Below are 20,626 nucleotides of genomic sequence, written 5' to 3' on the forward strand. Positions count from 1 at the left end.
ATATATTTTAATTTGAATATTTGTTTTCCTTTTATATTTTTTTAAAATTATTTTAAAATTTTATCAACTATGTTTCATTAATATTTTCAAATTTAATAAATGTTTTGGTTTTCATGGAATTTTATTTGGTATTCTAATTCGAAATGTATGCAATTATAATTTGTTTCTAAATATTTTATATCAAAGAAACAACCATCTTTTAATATTGAATATTTGATATATTATGTTTCCTTTGCCATAATTTTTTATTATTTTATAAAAAATAATTAACTAATATTGAAATAGTAAGAAAATGAGTATGGGTATGAGTATGAGAATATACCTGTTATCCGGTGGGAATGGGAATAAGACAAAAGTTTGATACCCGTTGGGATTAGGCATGGGGATATGAATGCATTTTTTCTATGGAGATAGGCATGGAATAGTGAAACTCGTCGCCACCCTGTTGTCATCCCTACTTAAGCTGGACCATCTCGGCCTTCGCCTCGTGCTGACCTATCTCGACCATCGACACGTCTTGGTTGTTGACCCGACCTGTCTCTACTGTCAGCCCAGGTCGCACTACGTAGACCGTCGACTCGGACTGACCTATCTTGGTCGTTGACCTGAGACGACTCGTCTAGCCTGTCAATCGTGGTCGCATCGTATGTCGGCACGTGCCAAGACGTTGGTTGAGATAGGTTGGGCTTGACCATGCCGACAACCGAGACAGGTTAGACGATGGCCAAGACGAACCAGTTGAGACGAGTAAGTCATGCCTCGTCGGTCCATCTCGGTCGTAAGTTCGGTATTCTGGACTGTTTGCTTGAACTGTCTTAACATTTGACCCAGTTCGTCTCAACTATCGTTTTGATCCTATTTGACCTGTTTCATACGTTGACTGAACGATCAAAACAGTCAATCTAAGACGACGACCTAGACTGTTGTTGTATAAAGTATTTATTTATTTATTTAAATAATATATATTATAATACTGATGTAATACAGATATGAAACCAGCTGTAATAAAAAAAATGTGCACAAATGAGTAGTTGATATAAAGATTAAAAATAATAAAGGCAAACATTAATTTCTTTAAAAGAAGACATGGACTACCCAACTTAAATATTTAACTTCGAATTGACAATGAATCAACTAAAAACCTAACTACAAGGGAAAACGTTCTCATATAAAGTTGAATAGATGGTATACGTATACGCATAAATTCTAAACTAATAATAGCCAAAGTGAATATGCTTTATGTAGATTAGGTACATGATTAACGAGAGTTCGTATAAAAAAAAATTGTTTGGTAGAAGAATTTGTTTATACATGGGAATTAAAAAAATTTGTTATCATAATTTTTTAAAATAATTAAAACTAGGTTGTTAGCAGTAAATATTTTGTATGTCTACATATTCTTTTTACTATATTTAGTTTTTACTAGAAATATGTTTGAGATATAACATGTCTCTATATAATATTAAGAATTAAACATGATTTTATTTCTTAAACTTGAATACGATTTTTCAATGCGTTTTTCTTTCAAATTTTGAAATATTTTGATTTTTATATTTAAAAAATAATGAATATAAAATTCTTTTAAATAACTCAAATGTAATCTTAAAATGTATTTGACACATAAAAATTTTGAACGCAATTACGTTAGAAGAATTATATTTATTTATTTTTAAAGTTTAAAAAATTTAAAAACCAAAATGTATCAAATTTTTAAAAATGAATGAATTTCAATTTCACCTTTAAATTTAGAGACTAAATACATATTTAACCCTAATATTAATAGTGATGATATTATAAACAAATAATACTTAATTACATTACACTCATCTTTAGTGTTGTAATATTTTTTTTATTTTAAAACATAATTCAACTATAAAATAAATATATTAAACATGTATTCCTTTATATATTATCATAGATTTCTTAATTTTAAAGTATACTGAAAAGTAAAACATGAATAGGAACGGTGAAAACAAAAGAAACCCTTTATTTCAAATTCAAATTGTAGATATAAAATTATAGATTTGATTATATTTTAAGTTTATCATAAATTTATATTTTATTTTTATTTTTATAATTAATTGAGTACTCTAAATTTTATATTTTTTTAACTAAAATTTTATTATTATTTTCTTACATTTTAAAATATTTAGTAAATAAAAATTTAATAAAAACTAAATTAAAAGTATATAATTTTATTAAGTCTATAAAATATTATCTGCGTACACAAGAGATTATTCTACTTTTATATATATATATATATATATATATATATATATATATATATATATATATATATTATTCATAACAATATAAATTTGGTTTTGACAATAAATTTCAAAAGTTACTTATAATTATAACATCTGGAAAACAAATATGGGATATTTATAAATTTACCTTTGTGATAATAAAAACTAATAAAATTATTACTATTATAAAATTAGATATGAATAATTTTATAATTTTATTATAATATCTTTTAATTTTATAAGTAGTTTTATAATTAAGAGAATGATAAAATTTAAAAACATGTCAAATTTTAAATTAAAAAAACTGTAAACTGATAAAATATTATTTTAAAAGTAAGTTTGGAAAATAAATGTAAACAAAAAAAAACTGTTTTATATGTGGATATTTATAGATATAAGATATTACTTTATTTGGTAACTGTTATTTAGCCATATATATTTTTTAAAATGTATTTGCACAATGATTAAAATTAAAAACGGATAGAAAATAAATATTATTTTTGGAATGATATGGTATTTCTATGTTTTTATTTTGTAAGTCCCAACTTCTGTTTATACGAGTTTCATCATTTTTAGGTACACAAAAGAAACTTGTTTAGTATTTATATTTTAGACTTCTAAGATCATTTTAAATAAAAAAAGTGTCAATAATAAGTATGGGATAGTTGGAAGGAACATTTTCAATTTATAGGAAATATTTAGAAGAATTTATTTAAATTGATAATATAATTTTATAATATTGTTATTATTTGAAGGAGTTTTATAAATAAATCTGTGAAACATAGTGATGAAAGTTAAGTTCTGTTTTAATTTTTTTCTAATTATTTTTGGAAAATTATGACCCTGATCCATTTTTGAGTAATGAAGTGCATGCTTTTTCTTTTTCTTTACTAGATCATTAAAACAGTAAAGATGCGTGAAGAGAAAAATAAATACATTTATCTAGAGATTACGATAGTCTACTGATAATTTCACTATCAAATAAAATGTTATAATTACTAATTTAATTAACAAAAGTCTCTTAGGACACATATACAAATGTTTTTGACTTATTTTTGCTATAATATCTTTTCCAAATATTTCTTTACAAATATTACTCTTGATTTAACATAAGTTTTTTGAAACTGGTTTTAATAAATTACAATTAAATTTACATAAAATAAAACTCTTCTTTGATAAAAAGAAGAATTATTAAATAAATATTTAACTATGTTTTTTATATTTATTTATCTCTTCTAATCTTAAGTGTGGTTCATTTATCAAAACATTAATGCTTTGTTTGATGGTATCAAAAGTAGATGGAAGGATTGTTAAACGTGTTAGACATGGGTGTTAATTTTTTATATAAAGACAAAACTAGGGTATAAATTTGATTTTTTTTATCATATTATAAAATGAAGAGCAATATTTGTAATAACAGTAAACTTGTATAATTAAAAACAATAATTTGATAAAAATAAAATAAAATAAAGGAACATTTTTTAAACGAGCGAGAAAAATAAATAAAAGAAAATTAAAATTAAAATAAATATGAAAATAAATATAAATTAACTTGAAAAGATTTAAAAATTGTACCTTATTGCCAGACCACCCGTGCACCTCTTTTGTCGTTAAGTGCTCGCATTTTCCACCACAAAGCTTCTGCACTTTCCACACTTACTCATCGTCTTACTGTTTTTTTCTAAGAATTAAATTATTTATAAATATCCGGGTGAAATATGTTTGTGGACTTAATCTTCAAATAAAATATAAATTAATTTATTTTTTAAATTTTAACTGTCTTTCGATCTTTAAAATATGTAAATTTAATATTTTTAATTAAATTTTATTAAATTAATTTAATGTTTCACGTACGTTTTTTAATTAATATTATACTAAAAATATATTAAATAATATAAATAACTTAAATATTATCATAATATACGTTTTAAATTTTAAATAAATTTAACAAAATTATTAAAACAGTTAAAAACACAAATCTCCGAAGTTAAATGATTGAATTAAACAAAACTTTGAAAAAAGATTCAATTTTCATCGAGAAAGAAACAATAAAACATATTTAATCTTAAATATTTTGTTTTATATATTTTTATTTTTTGGCCATTTAATCACATTATCAAATATATATATATATATATATATATTTCTTTTTTTTTTCTTTTCTTGTATCACAGTACAAACCTTTGCATGAAAAATAATATGTAATAGTATAATGATTTCACATTTTGGAATCACACGTCGCTTTTGCGTGCACTTTAATTTTTGTGGTTTTGGCGCTCTCTCTCTTTCTAATATTGATTGCTCGATTTCAAAATAAAATAAAAGCAACAACATTATAAAATCATAGTTTAGTAATATTTTTGTATGATAAGGTTTATGCTGGCTTAAAGTATTAGCAGGGGCTGCTCGGTGCTAACTTTAGAAAGCTGCAATTGCAAATATCTCTGTACCATTAGCCGAATTGCTTTTCAATTTCACGAATTCAGGTTCTTTTCCTTTTAATAACAGTTCATTGCAAATTCTGCTTTTGTTTGTCATCTGTTTATACTTTTTGCTTTCTATGGTTATTTGCATGCTCTGTTTATGTATGTTAATGGGAATTCTGTATTTCCCCCCTCGTCTATGTTTTCAGTTTCATTCATCACTGGGAAACTAACCTGTAAGATGTAAAGCACTTATTTGTAATTTTTTCTTTTTCATTTTTTGTTTTTAATTGTCAAGTTTCACAGCTTATGGAGGATATGAGGGTCTATGATTAGCTGACGACTTGATAATCTGAATTATGCAGTTGTTATTTGTAATTACGATGAGATGAAATAAACCATGTTTAATGTGGCTGAGTTTTTATGGAGTTGAATTTCTGTGTTTTGTTCCACTTTTTAGTTGGCAAGTTTGAATTTTATATTCTAAAAGAATCTAATTTTTGGGTGGTCGCGTGGTTTTGCAAAGTTATAAACATAAACATGTTTTTCGTCCTGGGCGAGATTAATGAGTATATGGACACGAGAATGATAAATCCTTCAAACTGAAGATACTATGGGCAGCCTATTCAGCAGTATTGAATGATTGCCGTTAAAGCCTAACCACATAATTGCCGGTCTTTGCCTTGAACAATTAAAGGAAGTAAATAACCAAACCAGAACTGATTGGTCACATTTGGTGCTCTTTATTACACAGCTCTTGTATTGTATGACAGCTTTTTATGTTTCTTATACAATTATAATTTGGAAATGATTAGTCCCTTGACGAGAAAGACTCCTGTCTGCAGAAAGTGGTAAATACTTACCTAATTTTAGCGGTGTTCTATTTCTATGTCCAGATTCCAGATCTTGTTCTGTAAGAATCTGGTAGAGTTGTCAGTTATCACCGCAGAATTTTTTCTTGTGGATGTCTTGTTCTCAGTCTGTTCATCATTTGTTATTGGAAATAGTTCAGCATATTGTAGTGGCAATGGTATATGTTACATTATGGGTGTGTCTGTTATTATTTATTTATGATAAGTTTAGTGTTGCTATTTGCTATCATTTTCAGGAATTTCACTCTATCGCTGACAGTGGGTGGTAGAAGTGATTTCAATTCAAATGGAGCAGTATGAAATTCTAGAACAAATTGGCAAGGGTGCATTTGGTTCTGCTCTGCTTGTGAGGCATAGGCACGAAAAGAAAATGTGAGTATCATCCAATGTCTTTCTGAAATGAGTTTTAAGATATTATATATCCTTTTGCAGGTTAATCTGTTAAGCATTTATTTGTTAACTTATTATTGTTGCTAATATCGATAGTCTGTTATATCATATATATGGTCTACTTTTTTTGAGTTGTGCCATTTATATTTTAGGTATGTTCTTAAAAAGATTCGTCTTGCTCGTCAAACTGACAGAACCCGTAGATCTGCCCACCAGGAGGTAACCCACTCTTAGTGTTGGATGTATTGAATGATTGTCATTTTTCTGGAAGGGATTAGCGAAGACCAGACGTTTTCATGTAGAAAATGAAACTTTCATTCTTGTATATTTTCTATTGTTATGCTAGTTTTTGCACCTTGAAATTTGAAGTTGATCTTTAAGCCAAGGTTTCTCATTACTTAGATTGTAAGACGCTTCGTTGGTTCTTTATCTTGCAGATGGAGCTTATTGCTAAAGTTCGAAATCCATTTATTGTGGAGTATAAAGATTCCTGGGTAGAAAAGGTTAGCATTGTTTTCAAGATGAGTTTTCTAACTCTTTTTCATGTTTGTGTGTGCCAGTGTATTTTTTATCGACTTACTAAGGTTGTCAAAAATCCTTTTTTCTTTAAATGTTTTGCCAAAAGTAAACCTTATTTTGGGTTCTTCAAATTTAGTATTTTGGTCTTTACTTATTTGTTTACAGACGTGTTATTTTTTATCATAGTAACGGAAATATTGAGAGAAGAGACTATATTGTAGTCCATTTTGTTGGTTTATAAATTTGATTGATTTCAGATACTGAATTTAGCTATCTTACTTGCAGGGTTGTTTTGTATGTATCATCATTGGCTATTGTGAAGGAGGGGATATGTAAGTTATAATTTACTATGTATTTAAATATTTGAGTTAGAGCATTTATTTACACTTACACATTGTCTTTTACTAGCCAAATTGTGTAATCTTTTAATAGTTAGGCTCTGTTGAACAGGGCTGAAGCTATAAAAAAGGCTAATGGAGTCAACTTTTCTGAAGAGGTTGATCACTTTCACAAAAACTCCATTCACAACTGAGCCTTTCCAATTTCCAGCTCCAAGATCTTTTGAACTGTATAAAATAATTGTTATAGGTGAACCTTGTGCATGCAGAAACTTTGCAAGTGGCTCGTTCAATTGCTGATGGCTCTTGATTACTTACATGGAAATCATATCCTTCATCGTGACGTCAAGGTAACGGACAGGATTTCTTTAAGCTAAACCACCGTTGATGTTATGTAGCTAATGTCTCAGAGAACTTTGAGGAACAGCCTTATGTTGATGTGTGATTTTCATCTGTTTCAGTGTTCAAATATATTCTTAACAAAAGATCGAGATATACGTCTAGGTAAATAGCCTTACTCATTTTATCCTCACACTGCTATTTTGATTTGATCTCTAAGTTGGGATTTCGTGTGTTGTATACTATCCGCATGCTAAAAATTGTGGATGCAGGGGACTTTGGTCTTGCTAAAATGTTGACATCTGATGATCTTGCTTCCTCAGTGAGTGATATTGCCGAACTATTTTTTTGTTCACTGTTTCAACATTTTTTTTTTCTGAATTAAATTCTGTCTGTTCTTGCTCTAAACTTAGGTCGTTGGGACTCCAAGTTATATGTGCCCAGAGCTTCTTGCTGATATACCCTATGGCTCGAAGTCAGATATCTGGTCTTTAGGTAGGATAGATTGAATTTGTACTCCTATAGCCTAATTTTGATTACTCTTTTTTGTTCCCCCTTTTACCGTATCTTTAGCCACAGTTGTCATTAATTTTGATTGACGAAATAAACAATTGTTAACAGGATGCTGTATCTATGAAATGGCTGCACACAAGCCAGCTTTTAAAGCACTTGTAAGTTATGATCCAAAGCTTTTGTATTCATTTTTCTCATGAAATGTTATTTACATATCTTGTTAATCTTGTGTAGGAGAATGTACTATGGTGTTAGATTATAAGCATATCTGACTTTCAATATTCAACATTTATAAAGTGACTATCCTAATATTTTGTATTCATCTTTTTAATGAAATGCCAGGAACTTTGTAATCTTAAGTAGGAAGTTTTATAAGGGTGCAAAATTTGTTTAAAACACTCAATATTATGTTGTTTGATTTTAAGCATTCATGTTCGTGTTTAAGACTTTTAGTTGTACCATTTTGGAAAGATTTGCTTCTCATCCATTTATGATGGCATACTAACCCAGTATTTCACATTTCTGAATATCTCAGCATTACATCATCGACTGTACCTTTTTAATTTTTGTGTGTGTGTTGTCTTCATTTGAGCAGGACATACAATCATTGATTAACAAAATAAACAAGTGTATAGTAGCTCCCCTGCCAACTATGTATACTGCTGCTTTGTGAGTCCTCTGTTTCGTGAGAATCTTTGACTTGTCTGTTTTTAGCTGCTTTATCTAACTGATAAATATATGAAATTTAACTCTTACGTTGTAGAGTTATGCATGTTAATTGTTAAGTGTCACATCGTTTAAAATTTTACACCGTTTTTCAATATACTATATTTACACAAGGACAAATCATTATGGTAGAAGTAGAAGGATGACGTGTAATTCAGTCATCAGAATTGGTTTACCATTTTACATTTTGCAATGCAACTTAACAGTGAGCAATCCAATTCTGTGTATATGCCCTTTCCGGTATATATGATATCTCATTGATTCTCCTCATCATTATTCCCTCTTTAAGTTACGAACCTCCTTCAGTGACTTGATTTGTGTCACTAGTTTGACATACATATTTCTTCTTTCAGTCGAGGGCTTGTCAAAAGTATGCTGCGGAAAAATCCAGAGCTGAGGCCAACTGTAAGTTTTATCTTTTGGGAATTTCATTACCTTTATTAAGGTGCTATTAGTATATAGATTAAAACTAGTCTATAGAAGAAAAATGATATGCATATTCCATTGTCAATTGTCATTAACTGTAAGTATGACACAAATGTCATCAGTCCGACAAATGAAGATTTATATTTGTGCTCTTATTTTTTTTTTCGTAAATATTTTTAATTTTTAATTTTCCACCTCGTGCGTTGTTAGGCAGAGCAATCCTTGTAGTCATCATCGTTAGTTTAAGTTTCAATTCGATCTTATGAAGCAACCTTGAAAGTTGTCGTAAAAGTTCTAAGTAAATGGGCAGAAATTACTATATTTCCAAATTTAATTTCATATTTTTCTTTTCATCCATGATATAACTAGTGTAGGAAAAATTTGCTTGGCATTGGCTCTTGGCTAACTTTATTTTGGTGGACTTCTTCAAAACAAATTAACCACAGATTGTTTTGACAGGCTTCAGAATTACTAAATCATCCGCATCTTCAGCCTTACATTCAAAAGATTCACCTTAAATTAAATAGCGCCAGAAGAAGTACTTTTCCTTTCCAATGGCCGGAGCCAAATTATGTAAGGAGAACTCGGTTCGTGGAGCCAGAATCTGTTTCTACTCTTTCTGACCAAGATAAATACTTGTCATTTAGCAAGGACATGGCACTGAATCCTAGTATTTCTGGAACTGAACAAGTTTCTCAGTGTTCTACTCAAAGAGCACTTGGATTATCCACTTGTTCAGAAGAGAAAATCTATGAACTATCTGTAGGTTGTGTAGGTAACAAATACAATGCTGACACATCAAAAGCCACGAAGGTCTCAACAGTTGAAAGAGCACCAAGATTGAGGGCAGTTACAGCTTCTGCCACTGCCAAAAGGCAGACAATGGCACCATCAAAGACAACCTATACTGGTCCAAACAGAGATTCAGTAAGTTCATCCACGGCATGACCCAATATTTCCATTTCTCTTGATGTCAATTGTGAAAAAAATGAATTCATGCTAAACTATTTGAATTAATTTCTCTGTTATTCCCAATGGTGTGAGTAGAGAATTAGGCAGTTTGTACATGCTGCATGCATAAGTGAGCATGTCCACTTCCTATATAGCAAAAGATAATTTTGATGACATTTTTGCACTATTATGAAATCACAAACTGTCGTGTGTTAAGTCTGTTGGTTTTACGATAACTATCTTAAAAGTTATATCACCAATGATTGTTAATTAGTTGACAATATAAATTTTTCTAGTGGTAGAGTATAGAAATTAAACTCAAGAAGTACTCTCTTATTTTGTAAAAGTTTTCTTATAAAACTGATAATCGTAAATGATTGTATCTACAAAATAAGCCGCGCCAAGCGTGCACAAGAGCCTAATTGGTGATGTGATTAGCAATATACTTAAGTTTCTGCTTTTCATTTCAGCTTCCAGTATCTAAGGCACCATCTGGAAGGTTTTCCACACCACCAAGAGCCAGGGCGACAACAAACTTGTACACCAATTTCTGTGTCCTTGGAAGTGTGGACTCTCCTAATGTCTCTGTTAATGCACCACGAATCGACAAGATGGCTGAATTCCCAATGGCTTTCAGTGAGGATCCCTTTTTCCCTGTTCGTGGACCATCATCAACTTCAGCTCGCTGCTCTTCAAGCTCAACACGGAGTACTGCAGATTGTTCCATCACAATGGTCAAGTGTACAATTCAGGAGGACAAAGTTACTGTCCCCAACATTGTCAGTGATGCTTGCCCTGGTCCAAAGGCAACTCAATACCCTTCTGAGCATGTAAAAGCTTGTGTTTCTAGTCGCTCCTCTGCTGAGGTGGATCAGCGCCGGTTTGACACGTCATCATACCAGCAACGCGCAGAGGCTTTGGAGGGTTTGCTGGAGTTCAGTGCCAGACTCCTTCAACAACAAAGGTTCGATGAGCTTGGGGTGTTGCTAAAGCCGTTCGGGCCTGAGAAGGTTTCTCCTAGGGAAACAGCTATTTGGTTGACCAAGAGCTTTAAGGAAACTGTGGTCTAAGGTTTTCTTTTCATGCACGTTCTGATCATTGCTAACGGATAGTGTACATAATGTTGTGTATGTTGACGGTAGAATAATGAAGAGTGGCTTTTATTAGTGGCATTAGCATTTTCGAATTCAGATTCTGTCCTGTTTTTTCTTTTAGTTTTCCTCTGTCCATAATGATGGGAGTGCAGGAAGAAAAAAGGGTGGTGCAGAAAAAAGAGTCCTGAAAATAAAGAGGAAGATAGACCATTTATTGTAAATTGGAAGCCCAAGAAATCTAAACCGATCAGCATCAACTATTAGGAAGATAGAAAAATCAAAATCAATTTGTCCAGGGAAGCCCCCTACTGTTCTCTCCTTCCAATGGCTTCATTCATCTAAATACCAAAATCATGAAGCTCCAGAATTGGAAGAGTACTAATAATATTATGGCAATCACTTTCTGAAAAAACAAAGCAGCTTATGTGGAATTCAAAAATATTTAAAATAGGATGTATATTAATTGACTGTTGTAAAAGTAATAATAGATTTGGGTTGTTTCTTTTGGCATTTTTTTCAGTGACAATGAAAAAAGAAGAAGAAAAGTATGCATTTAGTGCACAATGTTATGACTTGGGAGTAACGAAAGTTGATGAGCATCAGTAACTCCAACTGGGCATAGATGTTTGTAGAAATGTATGATCCCAAGGAGAGAATTGTTCTTTTGTAAAGCCTCCCATTTCCTCACAGTTAAATTGTGGAGAATCTGCTGACATAATCTCAAAAGAAACCTTCACTCAACCCAAGACAACAGAGTCTACTCATCCTTCACAAAACTGTTACCACTCACCTTCCTTTAAGAACATTATTGAACAGACACAATTTAACATGTTTATCTTTATTATTATTATTATTATTATTATTATTATTATTATTGGTTTCATTCATTTTCTTGTTAAATATTTAAGCAGAAGCATCACGTAATAAGCATACGACTGTTACTTTTTCCAAAATTGTCCTTGTGATTGTGACTTGTTTGGATCGTGAACAACTCAGTTGCTATCTTTTAGAAATGTACGACAACTTCTGTTTCTTTCAATCACTATTCCCATTCAACTTTTGAACAAAAAGGTGATTTCACCATCTTTACTCCATTCTTGCAAAAAATGCCCCAGTCAATCCAAACGATTTTAACTTAAAAACAGGAACTTCAATCCTCACCATTCAGCTTTGCTTGAACTTTCACTTAGATCATCCACTTAGGCCTTAAATAATTAATTTTTGAAGAAGTATAACGAATTTACTAGTATAAAATATTAACATAGAAGAACTCTTCATTTTTTCGCAATGAAAAAGTCGTGCGAAATTCTCACGGTTTTGCTTTTGAAATTATCACGAGACCCTTTAGTCCTATGGGTTTTTTTTTTTCCTATTTTAAACAAATAATTAGTCCCTAAAAAGTGAATTCTGTTTAGATAAAAAATCATTAATAACTCAAATTGGTCCCATAAAATATCATTTCAAATGAAAAGGACCACAAAAAAAATCTTACTTTATAATAAAAGGGTTATTTGGTGATTTTTTTCCAGTGGATAAACATAACCAAAGCAAAAACCTTAAATCCTTTCTGTCTCAACCTAAACCCTAGCCAAGCTGAATGAACACGATCTACATGGCTATAATGCTAGTTTGGACTTGGTACTTTGTAAGTCACAGTCAAATGATGTCTATGATGACTAGACCCACAATCATTATAATTACTTCTCTTTCGCCATCTTAAACTCTCTCCATTGTAGCCAATCTGCATCTGCATACACCATCGAAACAGCTTAACTACACTTTAACACCTGCCACCCCTATACAAAGTACCAAACTTATCTCTTCCTAACGCAATCATATTTGTCTTTGTGCCTCCAACACTGCAACTTTCTTTTATCAATGTACCTCCTTCACGTACCCATCCTTTATTTCATGCATGAAGGAATCTACTTTGCGATCAAAAGTTAAATATGGGAGTAATGCATGAAGGAATACACTTTAAAAACCTTAGGAGTTCAAATTTCACTCTTTTTAAGTGTCACGGACTACAGTTTAAAACGTTGTTCTGCACTTCTTAAAAACATTAAAAATCAATACATATCAGAAGACATATCAATAATATAAGTATAGAAGTAACAACGTTTTCCCTCCGGTGAAAGGCCAATAAAGAGTGGACATGCATTTGATTCCTTCTCTGTTTTCGCATCTCTGTGGTGTGGTTTTCGGTCAACATTCCCTGCTGTTCATACTTGGTCGTGTCAGGAGATATATGTCGGGCAAGTTAGGTTTGTGCCTCCTGTGTTTTGTCGCCATTCATCCAAGCTTTCGCTAAAACCCCAAACCTCAACACGTTATACTTAAGAGGACCATTTATTACCATCATCTATTTTTAGCTACAAGACCCATAATTACGACATTTAAATGTCATTTTCCTCCCTGATGATGCTTCTTCTGACGCTTTAAATAGTGTGGCCATAAATGGCTCACCTGCAAAGGGTGCATATGAAGAGGTCTACTTTGTTGAGTAAATAAAGTTTGAAAGAAAAGCAAAAAAAAGTGGGGTTGTGTGATATAGAAGAAACAAAAATGTCCATATTCTTTCCTGTACAATGAAGCGCCATTAGGTTGTAATAGGTCGCGCTTTGTCATTCCTTAGTGGTCCAAAAGGGTGGCAAAATTGACTCGGAAAGTAAACTCATTGGATGGAAAAGAAAAATTAAAGAGACCCTTCTTTTTTTTTGTGTTGAAAAAATCAAGAAAGCACATTTGAATGGGTATTGAGATCGAAAGGGAGCAATTATTATTGAGAAAATGAGGCAAAAGGAATAAAGGTTATGTGTTTTGTCAGAAAATTATTATTATGAAGGACAGAACAAAATAGCATCCAAAAGCAAAGGCTGTGGTTTGTTTGTCATAGCCTTTCAGAAAATGATGAGATTATGTTCATAGTGATGGCTGAAAATTTTGAAAAAGCTCAAGGACTTGATGACGTCTCTAGGCACGCGCATTTTAGCTTAGGTCCCCCTCTTTCTGGAACACAGCTTTTGTGTCCAACATCACAGTAGTGTGGATATAGATATAGATACATATACTGATAAACGAGTCCTCTGTTCTGATATATATATATAGGTTATAGCATTGTTTGCTCTTCCTAACATGTCGGTCTTGGACATAGCCAACACCTATAACAAGAAGAAACACCATCACTACTTATCTCACTATCAAACCCTGACATTTTCCAGTTGTATATGTCAGAGAGCCGCAGCATCTATTCGTACCCCAATGCTTAGGGGAATGGGAAACAAACGTTAACAGTAATGCTACAACACTTATTAAGATCAAAACAAAACTCATTATGTTGCAACATTATTGCATGTTTTAGTTAATACATTCATATTCAAGTTAAAAGTACTTCGAATAGATTCACTTTTCAGGTGGATATCGTCAAAGCAAACACATACTCTTACATGATATATATCCTTGTTTTGCCAATAATTTGATATATCTAATGAGCTTTACTTGAACACAAGTAATGGTTCTACTGTGCTGGAAATATTTTGAAGCTAGCTATGCCCGCTTTCTGTTGGATTGGAAGTAATAATTGTAGAGCTGTTTATGTTTAGATTCTTCCAAAGTTCCCCAGTGTTGGCAATGAGTGATGAGGATTTGTTATATAACGGCCTCACCAACATTCTCCGAGGAAACATCATCTTACATTCTTTAGTCTTGCGCAAATTCTTTCAAGTGTCCTATCATTTCTACCTCATACTTTAAATGAAAATCAATAAATCCGACCCGTTTTGGATGGATATGATCGAGTCAGAGAGAAAGAGAAACAGCAGATAGAAAATAAACTACGGAATGAAACTCAGGATATAGTTTATGTTAAAAGTATTTAACAAAACCACTTCATTATTTATGATGTTTAATATTATTATAGTTGGATCGTTCGAGAGAAGATTTAAATATGAACCCAACTATATAATGGATTAATACCATTCTTAATAAAAAACCTTAACACAATGAATTTATAGACTTTGATTTATATGGTGTTCAATTTTTTCATTTTTACTTAATGTAAGATTTAGACTCAAACTTCATTCAATAATTATTATATAAATGGAATAAGTCTTTATTTCTCATATCTTACATCCTAATCCCACTTTTACCATTGAGTTTTTGTTGTGACTATTTGTAGATACTTTTGTGTCGTATTTCTTAAAACAGGTTCAGATCAATCTTGCAACACAGCATATGTTGATTTTACTAAGTAGACTCTTATACTATTTTTTTCTCATGTCCACATGTCTCAGCGGCACATTACTTTTTTTTTTTAATGTTGTTTTTAGAATGTTAGCTTTCATCTTATTGTTTTTCTTTTTATATTTATATTATTTATAAAATTACACTTCGCAATCTTTTATGTACAAGTTAAGATTTTATTATACATTATTTTTTTTCTTAATTATATTTCTTATTCCTCATAAATTTAGATATTTTCAGTTGAGATCATATTAATTTGTTTTTCTATTGAATATTTAAAAGTTTTATATTTTTTATTTGAATCATTATTATTTTATTTCTCGTTGAGTGTTACTGTGTCTCGTTTACTGCTCACCTGTCTCTACAAATTAAAAACAATGTGAAGTTTGTTAAAATAAGATATATCGTAGTTAATATAGAACAACAATGGATTTATATTGCTTTTAATTAAGTCCATTTTTTATTTCTCTTCTTTCACTTACATAATATTTTTTTTCACTTTTATTAATAATTATAAATATCATTTTTATTTTATTATTATTTTTATGATATACTTTTATATCACCCTACTTTATAACCATTACATTAATTAACATATTGAAAATATGATGTTCACTTAAATATATTTATTTTATTGTAAATATGGTCATAAATATTTAAAGATATTGCCTAAAATGAGTCATAGAATACACCATGAAGTATAATAACAAAATAAAAAATTGCAATTGAAATGACCGATGTGTACATGAATATTAATAAGGGTAATATAGTTTAAAAACTAATTAAAAATTAAAATTTTCTAGCAATTAAAGATATATACATTTCTCTTGTTTTCAAACATTATTTTAATATTAAAATGTGCATTTAATATAAATAAACATTTTTTATGATTTTTTTGCAAGGAAAATCTTCGGTATTTGTTTTAGTTAAGGGTGGTAAAAATGAATCTATTTTATCTTGTGTCATTAGTACCCCACTAAAAATTGGTTGGTCTAGCCCCATTTTTCATAAATATTGTCTTAATTTTCATTTGATTATTTTAACATGATATTAAAATTATTCATTCAGAATTTATCCCAAATAATATTTAATTTTTTTTCTTTATTGACTTTTATTAATTAAATTTAGCCCTAAATTAATTTTATATATTTAGTTAAAAAATGTAAGATTTCTAATATATTTTATTACATATTAATGTGATTCTACCCGTGCGTAAGATAACCTCACAAATCTTTTATAAGAAGTTTGATCAAGTTTATGAAGAGTTAATTATTTTTCTTTGCTTCCCCTTAATAATAATGTTATATAGTATATATTGATATAGTTTATTAACTTTTAAAAGGACAAGAAAAGCAACATATATGTTAGTTCCTTGTTGGTTAAATAGTTGATAAATCGAAGGGTCGCATTGTGTTGATAGAAAAGTGGATTGAACATGTTAGTCCGTTAGGTTTTGTTTTATAACTTTTTTACAAATTTGGTATGTTGACACTTATGATAAAGAGATTTACTTGTCACTTTTAAACAAAAATAAAAGAATATAATCACAAATGTACATAAAAGTAATAACGCTATAAGATAAGATACTTAAAATGCTTAGGTCGCTCAACTTTGTAAAATTCTTTTTGAAAGTTTATGTTAAAAATCTTATATAAATCTTATTATTTTTTATAAATTGGTTGTGTAAGATTTAATTAAATTTAAAGTCTACTTTTTATCCTGTTTAACGAAATTTATTATTTATTTGACTTATTATATCACTGGTCATCAAATCACTAATATATTAATATTTAATTTTACGTTTAATATGAAAAAATGTGTTAAAAATTTTATATTGATTAAAAATAAAATATTTAGATATTGTTAAATTTTAGATAAAATTGAATTATACTTCAAATATTAAAATATATGCTTCAACCTGATTGAAACATATGTATGAGTTTCTCCTTAACACTTGACTATATTTAGGAATTGAAAGATGTTATGAAGCAAGAGATGTTTGGTTAAGGGTAGATGAGATAGAGAAAGTAGTAGAATAATGGGATCGTAGCTCCAAACGTGGCCTATGTCATTATGTTTTAGTTTTTCGGGATGCGAGTAACGCAAATAATTTATGTTAGATTCCCTTCTCTTCATCTATCACATGACATGACATCATATATTTATATATATTTATACTCTCAAACTCCTCAAATGTGAATTGTCACCACAATCACTCACTAATGCCTCCATCATACTACACTGTCAACACTGATAAAACAAACATCTGAACCATGCATGCATAAGTGTCAGTTTGTTTTACTTTAATAATCACATTAAGATATTCAACATTTACTTGGAACCTATTAACCTTGTCTGCATATATAGATAATTACCTTTTCTGATACACCAAATTGATTCTCAGAAAATATGGATTTGAACTTTGTTGTAGGTGATACATAAAACTCTTCCGATGAAATCAACTATCGAATTATATAAATAAAATAAACTTCGATTCTATAAAATTAAAGTTTATTTTTTAATACAATATTTATGAATTAAAATTTATCCTAATAAATTTGTTATTTATTAGATTTATTATCTCATCAATGTAGAGAGTGTATTAAATATCTATATCTATTAAAAATAAAATAATTTTTTATAATATTTAAATATATTCGTACTTTATCTTATAAATTAATTTTATAAAATTAAATTAGACTTAAATTTTACCTTTCAACATAAATTACGAGAAAATGACAATAGTATAAAATATAAATACGTAATCAACAAACTATCCTAGCGAAGAAAAAAATACCACATAGCATTATAATCAATTACAAATAACCACCAGAAAGTATACCTTAAATAAAATTGTATAATTTAAAAATTTAGTGGAGAGGATATTATAATAAATTAATCTAATGAGTCGGAGGATAAAATATATTCGTAACAAGAAAATAATTTATTTAAATAGGTGTAAAATATTGGGGTTAAGTTTGAGAGTATTATAATTATAAAAAAGAAAATCATTTAAAATTATTGATTAATTTGCAACGACATTTAACACCATATTTTAGCAAAAAAGTTTAAAGTGTCGTGGCCTATAAACTACTGTTGTAAATATAATTCGGAGGCTTTCACATTTGTCATAAAAATAAATTCATATATTTTTAAAATTTTTGTCAAATGATACATTTTTTTAATTTCTATTTAACTTTTTTTTTATTCTTCTAAATTTGAAATCACACACCTTTATTCCTTATAAAATAAGTATATTTTAATTGTAGTCTCGGTAAATTTGTATTTTATTTTTTATAAAAAACTTAAAATCACAATTTTTGTCTCTAATATTTATTTTAAGATAAATAGAAACAGTTTATTTTAGAAATTTTGAAAACTTTGACGAATATCACATATTAGCATTTTATGAGATACACTAATAATGTTATTTGTTATAGTGAGTTGGCCTTCTGTTAACGTATAAATGAATATCAACTCATTTTGAAATAATTATTTTTATTTTTGAGTTTGAAAATAATGTCCTTATTGGTATAAAAATTACAAAATTACAAATTTTATAATTATTAATATATATATATATATATATTTATCTTTTTTTGTCCATATTTATTTTTCAAATTTATCTTTTCAATATACCATTTTTTTATCAATTTTGTCCATAATGATAAAAAATTATTATTTTATCAATTTTATCATTTTTTAAATATATTTTTTTTAATTTGAATTTTTTTAAAATTAATCATTTTTTTAATTATAAACCATCTATAAAAATAAATAAAAATATCCACAATAAATTTATAAAAATATTTGTTTAATTTCATAATTATAATAACAAAAATAATAATTTTATTATATTTTATTATGATAAAAATAAGTGAACACAATATGTTGACTGGTTTAAGTAATAAAAATGTATGTGATGTTAACAAATATTCAATATTTATTTTCATGTAATTTTAAATAACTAAGACTGTGTATTTAATCTCGTTAACTTATATCACAACTGTAAAAAAATATTAAAAAGTATATTTTTATTTCACATAATCAACTGTTAGTGATAGTCAAAATTATGTCTTTAGTTTAATGTAATGCTCACCTGCTTTGCAATTTGAACACTCAAATATGATTTTATTTCACTATTTATACTTCTAAGTGATATCTCAGCTCTGATTACTTTTAAACATATTTACTTAAATAAATATAAATGGACGTGAGAGTTAGTTACATTTAAATATTCAAAATTTAACATCTTTATTCATTAAAATTAAGTTGCACTGATTGGAAAACTCAACCTTTCTTAAATATTTAAAATAAAATCATCCATCATGTACTATATTATTTTATGTGACGAAGTGGGTATTTGAATATAAATAAATATTTTTTATTTCTAATTATTTAAATAAGACTGTACTTTGTGGTTTGTTAAATGATAAATTTTTGTTACATTTTCTTTTGCATTTATTTGAATAGTATATATAACTTGACAAAGAAGGAAAAAATAGAAATGATAAATAATAATAGGTAATATATTAAATACAAAAGAAAATAAAAATAATGATCTGATAAAAACTAATTTTGAGAATTTAAAAATACATATAAAATAATAAAAACCTGTGTGACTCAATGGAGTAAAAGTTCACATGATGTATAAGAATTTACATGATAAAATTATGTATAAAAGTTATTCATAAAAGTGGCTAGAATAATTTTAATCAATGTTCTTAAAATATTAGAACATCTTATATATATATATATATATATATATATATATATATATATATATATATATATATATATATATACCACTTGATTTCTTATTTAGATTTTTCTTATCATAATTAGTACCTTCAAAAATAACATTTACTCGAATATCTTTGACTCTCCTTTAAATTTTTAATTCACTTATAACATGAAAAAGATAAAAACAACTAAGATAAAATAGAAGAATTCAAAAAATTATAAAAGATTTTCTTCTTACAAAAGAAGATAGTACAAAAAAGAATACATGAATTTGGAACTATATTTCATTTCAAATTTTCAGTATTTTAGTTTTTTTTATGTATTTTTTATGAATATATAAGAATTTGTAAGATTAAGACCTATATTATGACTAATTAGAGATGTTGTTTAAACAACTAAAAGATGATTTTATTGAAATTTGAGTGTATTTCCTATTTTTAATATCTTTGTCAATACATTAGGAAACTAGTTGGTAATTATGATCGCATTTATAATCAATTTTGTTAACTGAGCACCTTTAATTTTCAGAGAAATGCAAGAATTGGAAGGAAAAATACACATTTCCAAATGAAAACTGTTTTGAGGTGGTTAGTTTTAAGAAGAAAAGATCTTTTCACATCACTGTTTTGATACCGTAAATAATAATAACAATAATATTAATAATATATTAAATTAAATTATTTAATTAAAATACAAATGAAATTATTGAATATAAAAGTAATAAAATAGATTGTACAGTGAGAGTGAAAAATGTATGGGAGGTGAACAAATAACGATCCTTTTAAGAAGTATATATAGAAT

The 20,626-nt window shown here is 28.4% G+C and overlaps 1 protein-coding gene across 4 annotated transcripts; it reads left to right on the top strand.

Moving 5' to 3' along the window:
* Positions 1–4,603: 4,603 nt before the first annotated feature.
* On the top strand, positions 4,604–10,939 carry LOC114195369 (serine/threonine-protein kinase Nek4-like). Of its 4 annotated transcripts, none has more exons than XM_028085807.1 (15): positions 4,604–4,735; positions 5,781–5,916; positions 6,087–6,153; positions 6,372–6,437; positions 6,739–6,785; positions 6,904–6,949; positions 7,061–7,141; positions 7,253–7,295; positions 7,403–7,452; positions 7,544–7,625; positions 7,752–7,801; positions 8,239–8,312; positions 8,723–8,774; positions 9,255–9,722; positions 10,217–10,939. In XM_028085807.1, the coding sequence occupies exons 2-15, from the start codon at positions 5,831–5,833 to the stop codon at positions 10,814–10,816; spliced, it is 1,812 nt and encodes a 603-aa protein (XP_027941608.1). In that variant the 5' UTR covers positions 4,604–4,735; positions 5,781–5,830; the 3' UTR covers positions 10,817–10,939. The 4 variants fall into 4 exon arrangements, with proteins under 4 accessions (XP_027941608.1, XP_027941635.1, XP_027941625.1 ...); XM_028085834.1 differs by lacking the exon at positions 4,604–4,735 and adding an exon at positions 4,764–4,915; XM_028085824.1 differs by lacking the exon at positions 4,604–4,735 and adding an exon at positions 4,764–4,908.
* Positions 10,940–20,626: the final 9,687 nt, after the last annotated feature.

The sequence above is a fragment of the Vigna unguiculata genome, chromosome 1, assembly GCF_004118075.2.
Source record: "Vigna unguiculata cultivar IT97K-499-35 chromosome 1, ASM411807v1, whole genome shotgun sequence".
NCBI classification, from domain to species: Eukaryota; Viridiplantae; Streptophyta; class Magnoliopsida; order Fabales; family Fabaceae; genus Vigna; species Vigna unguiculata.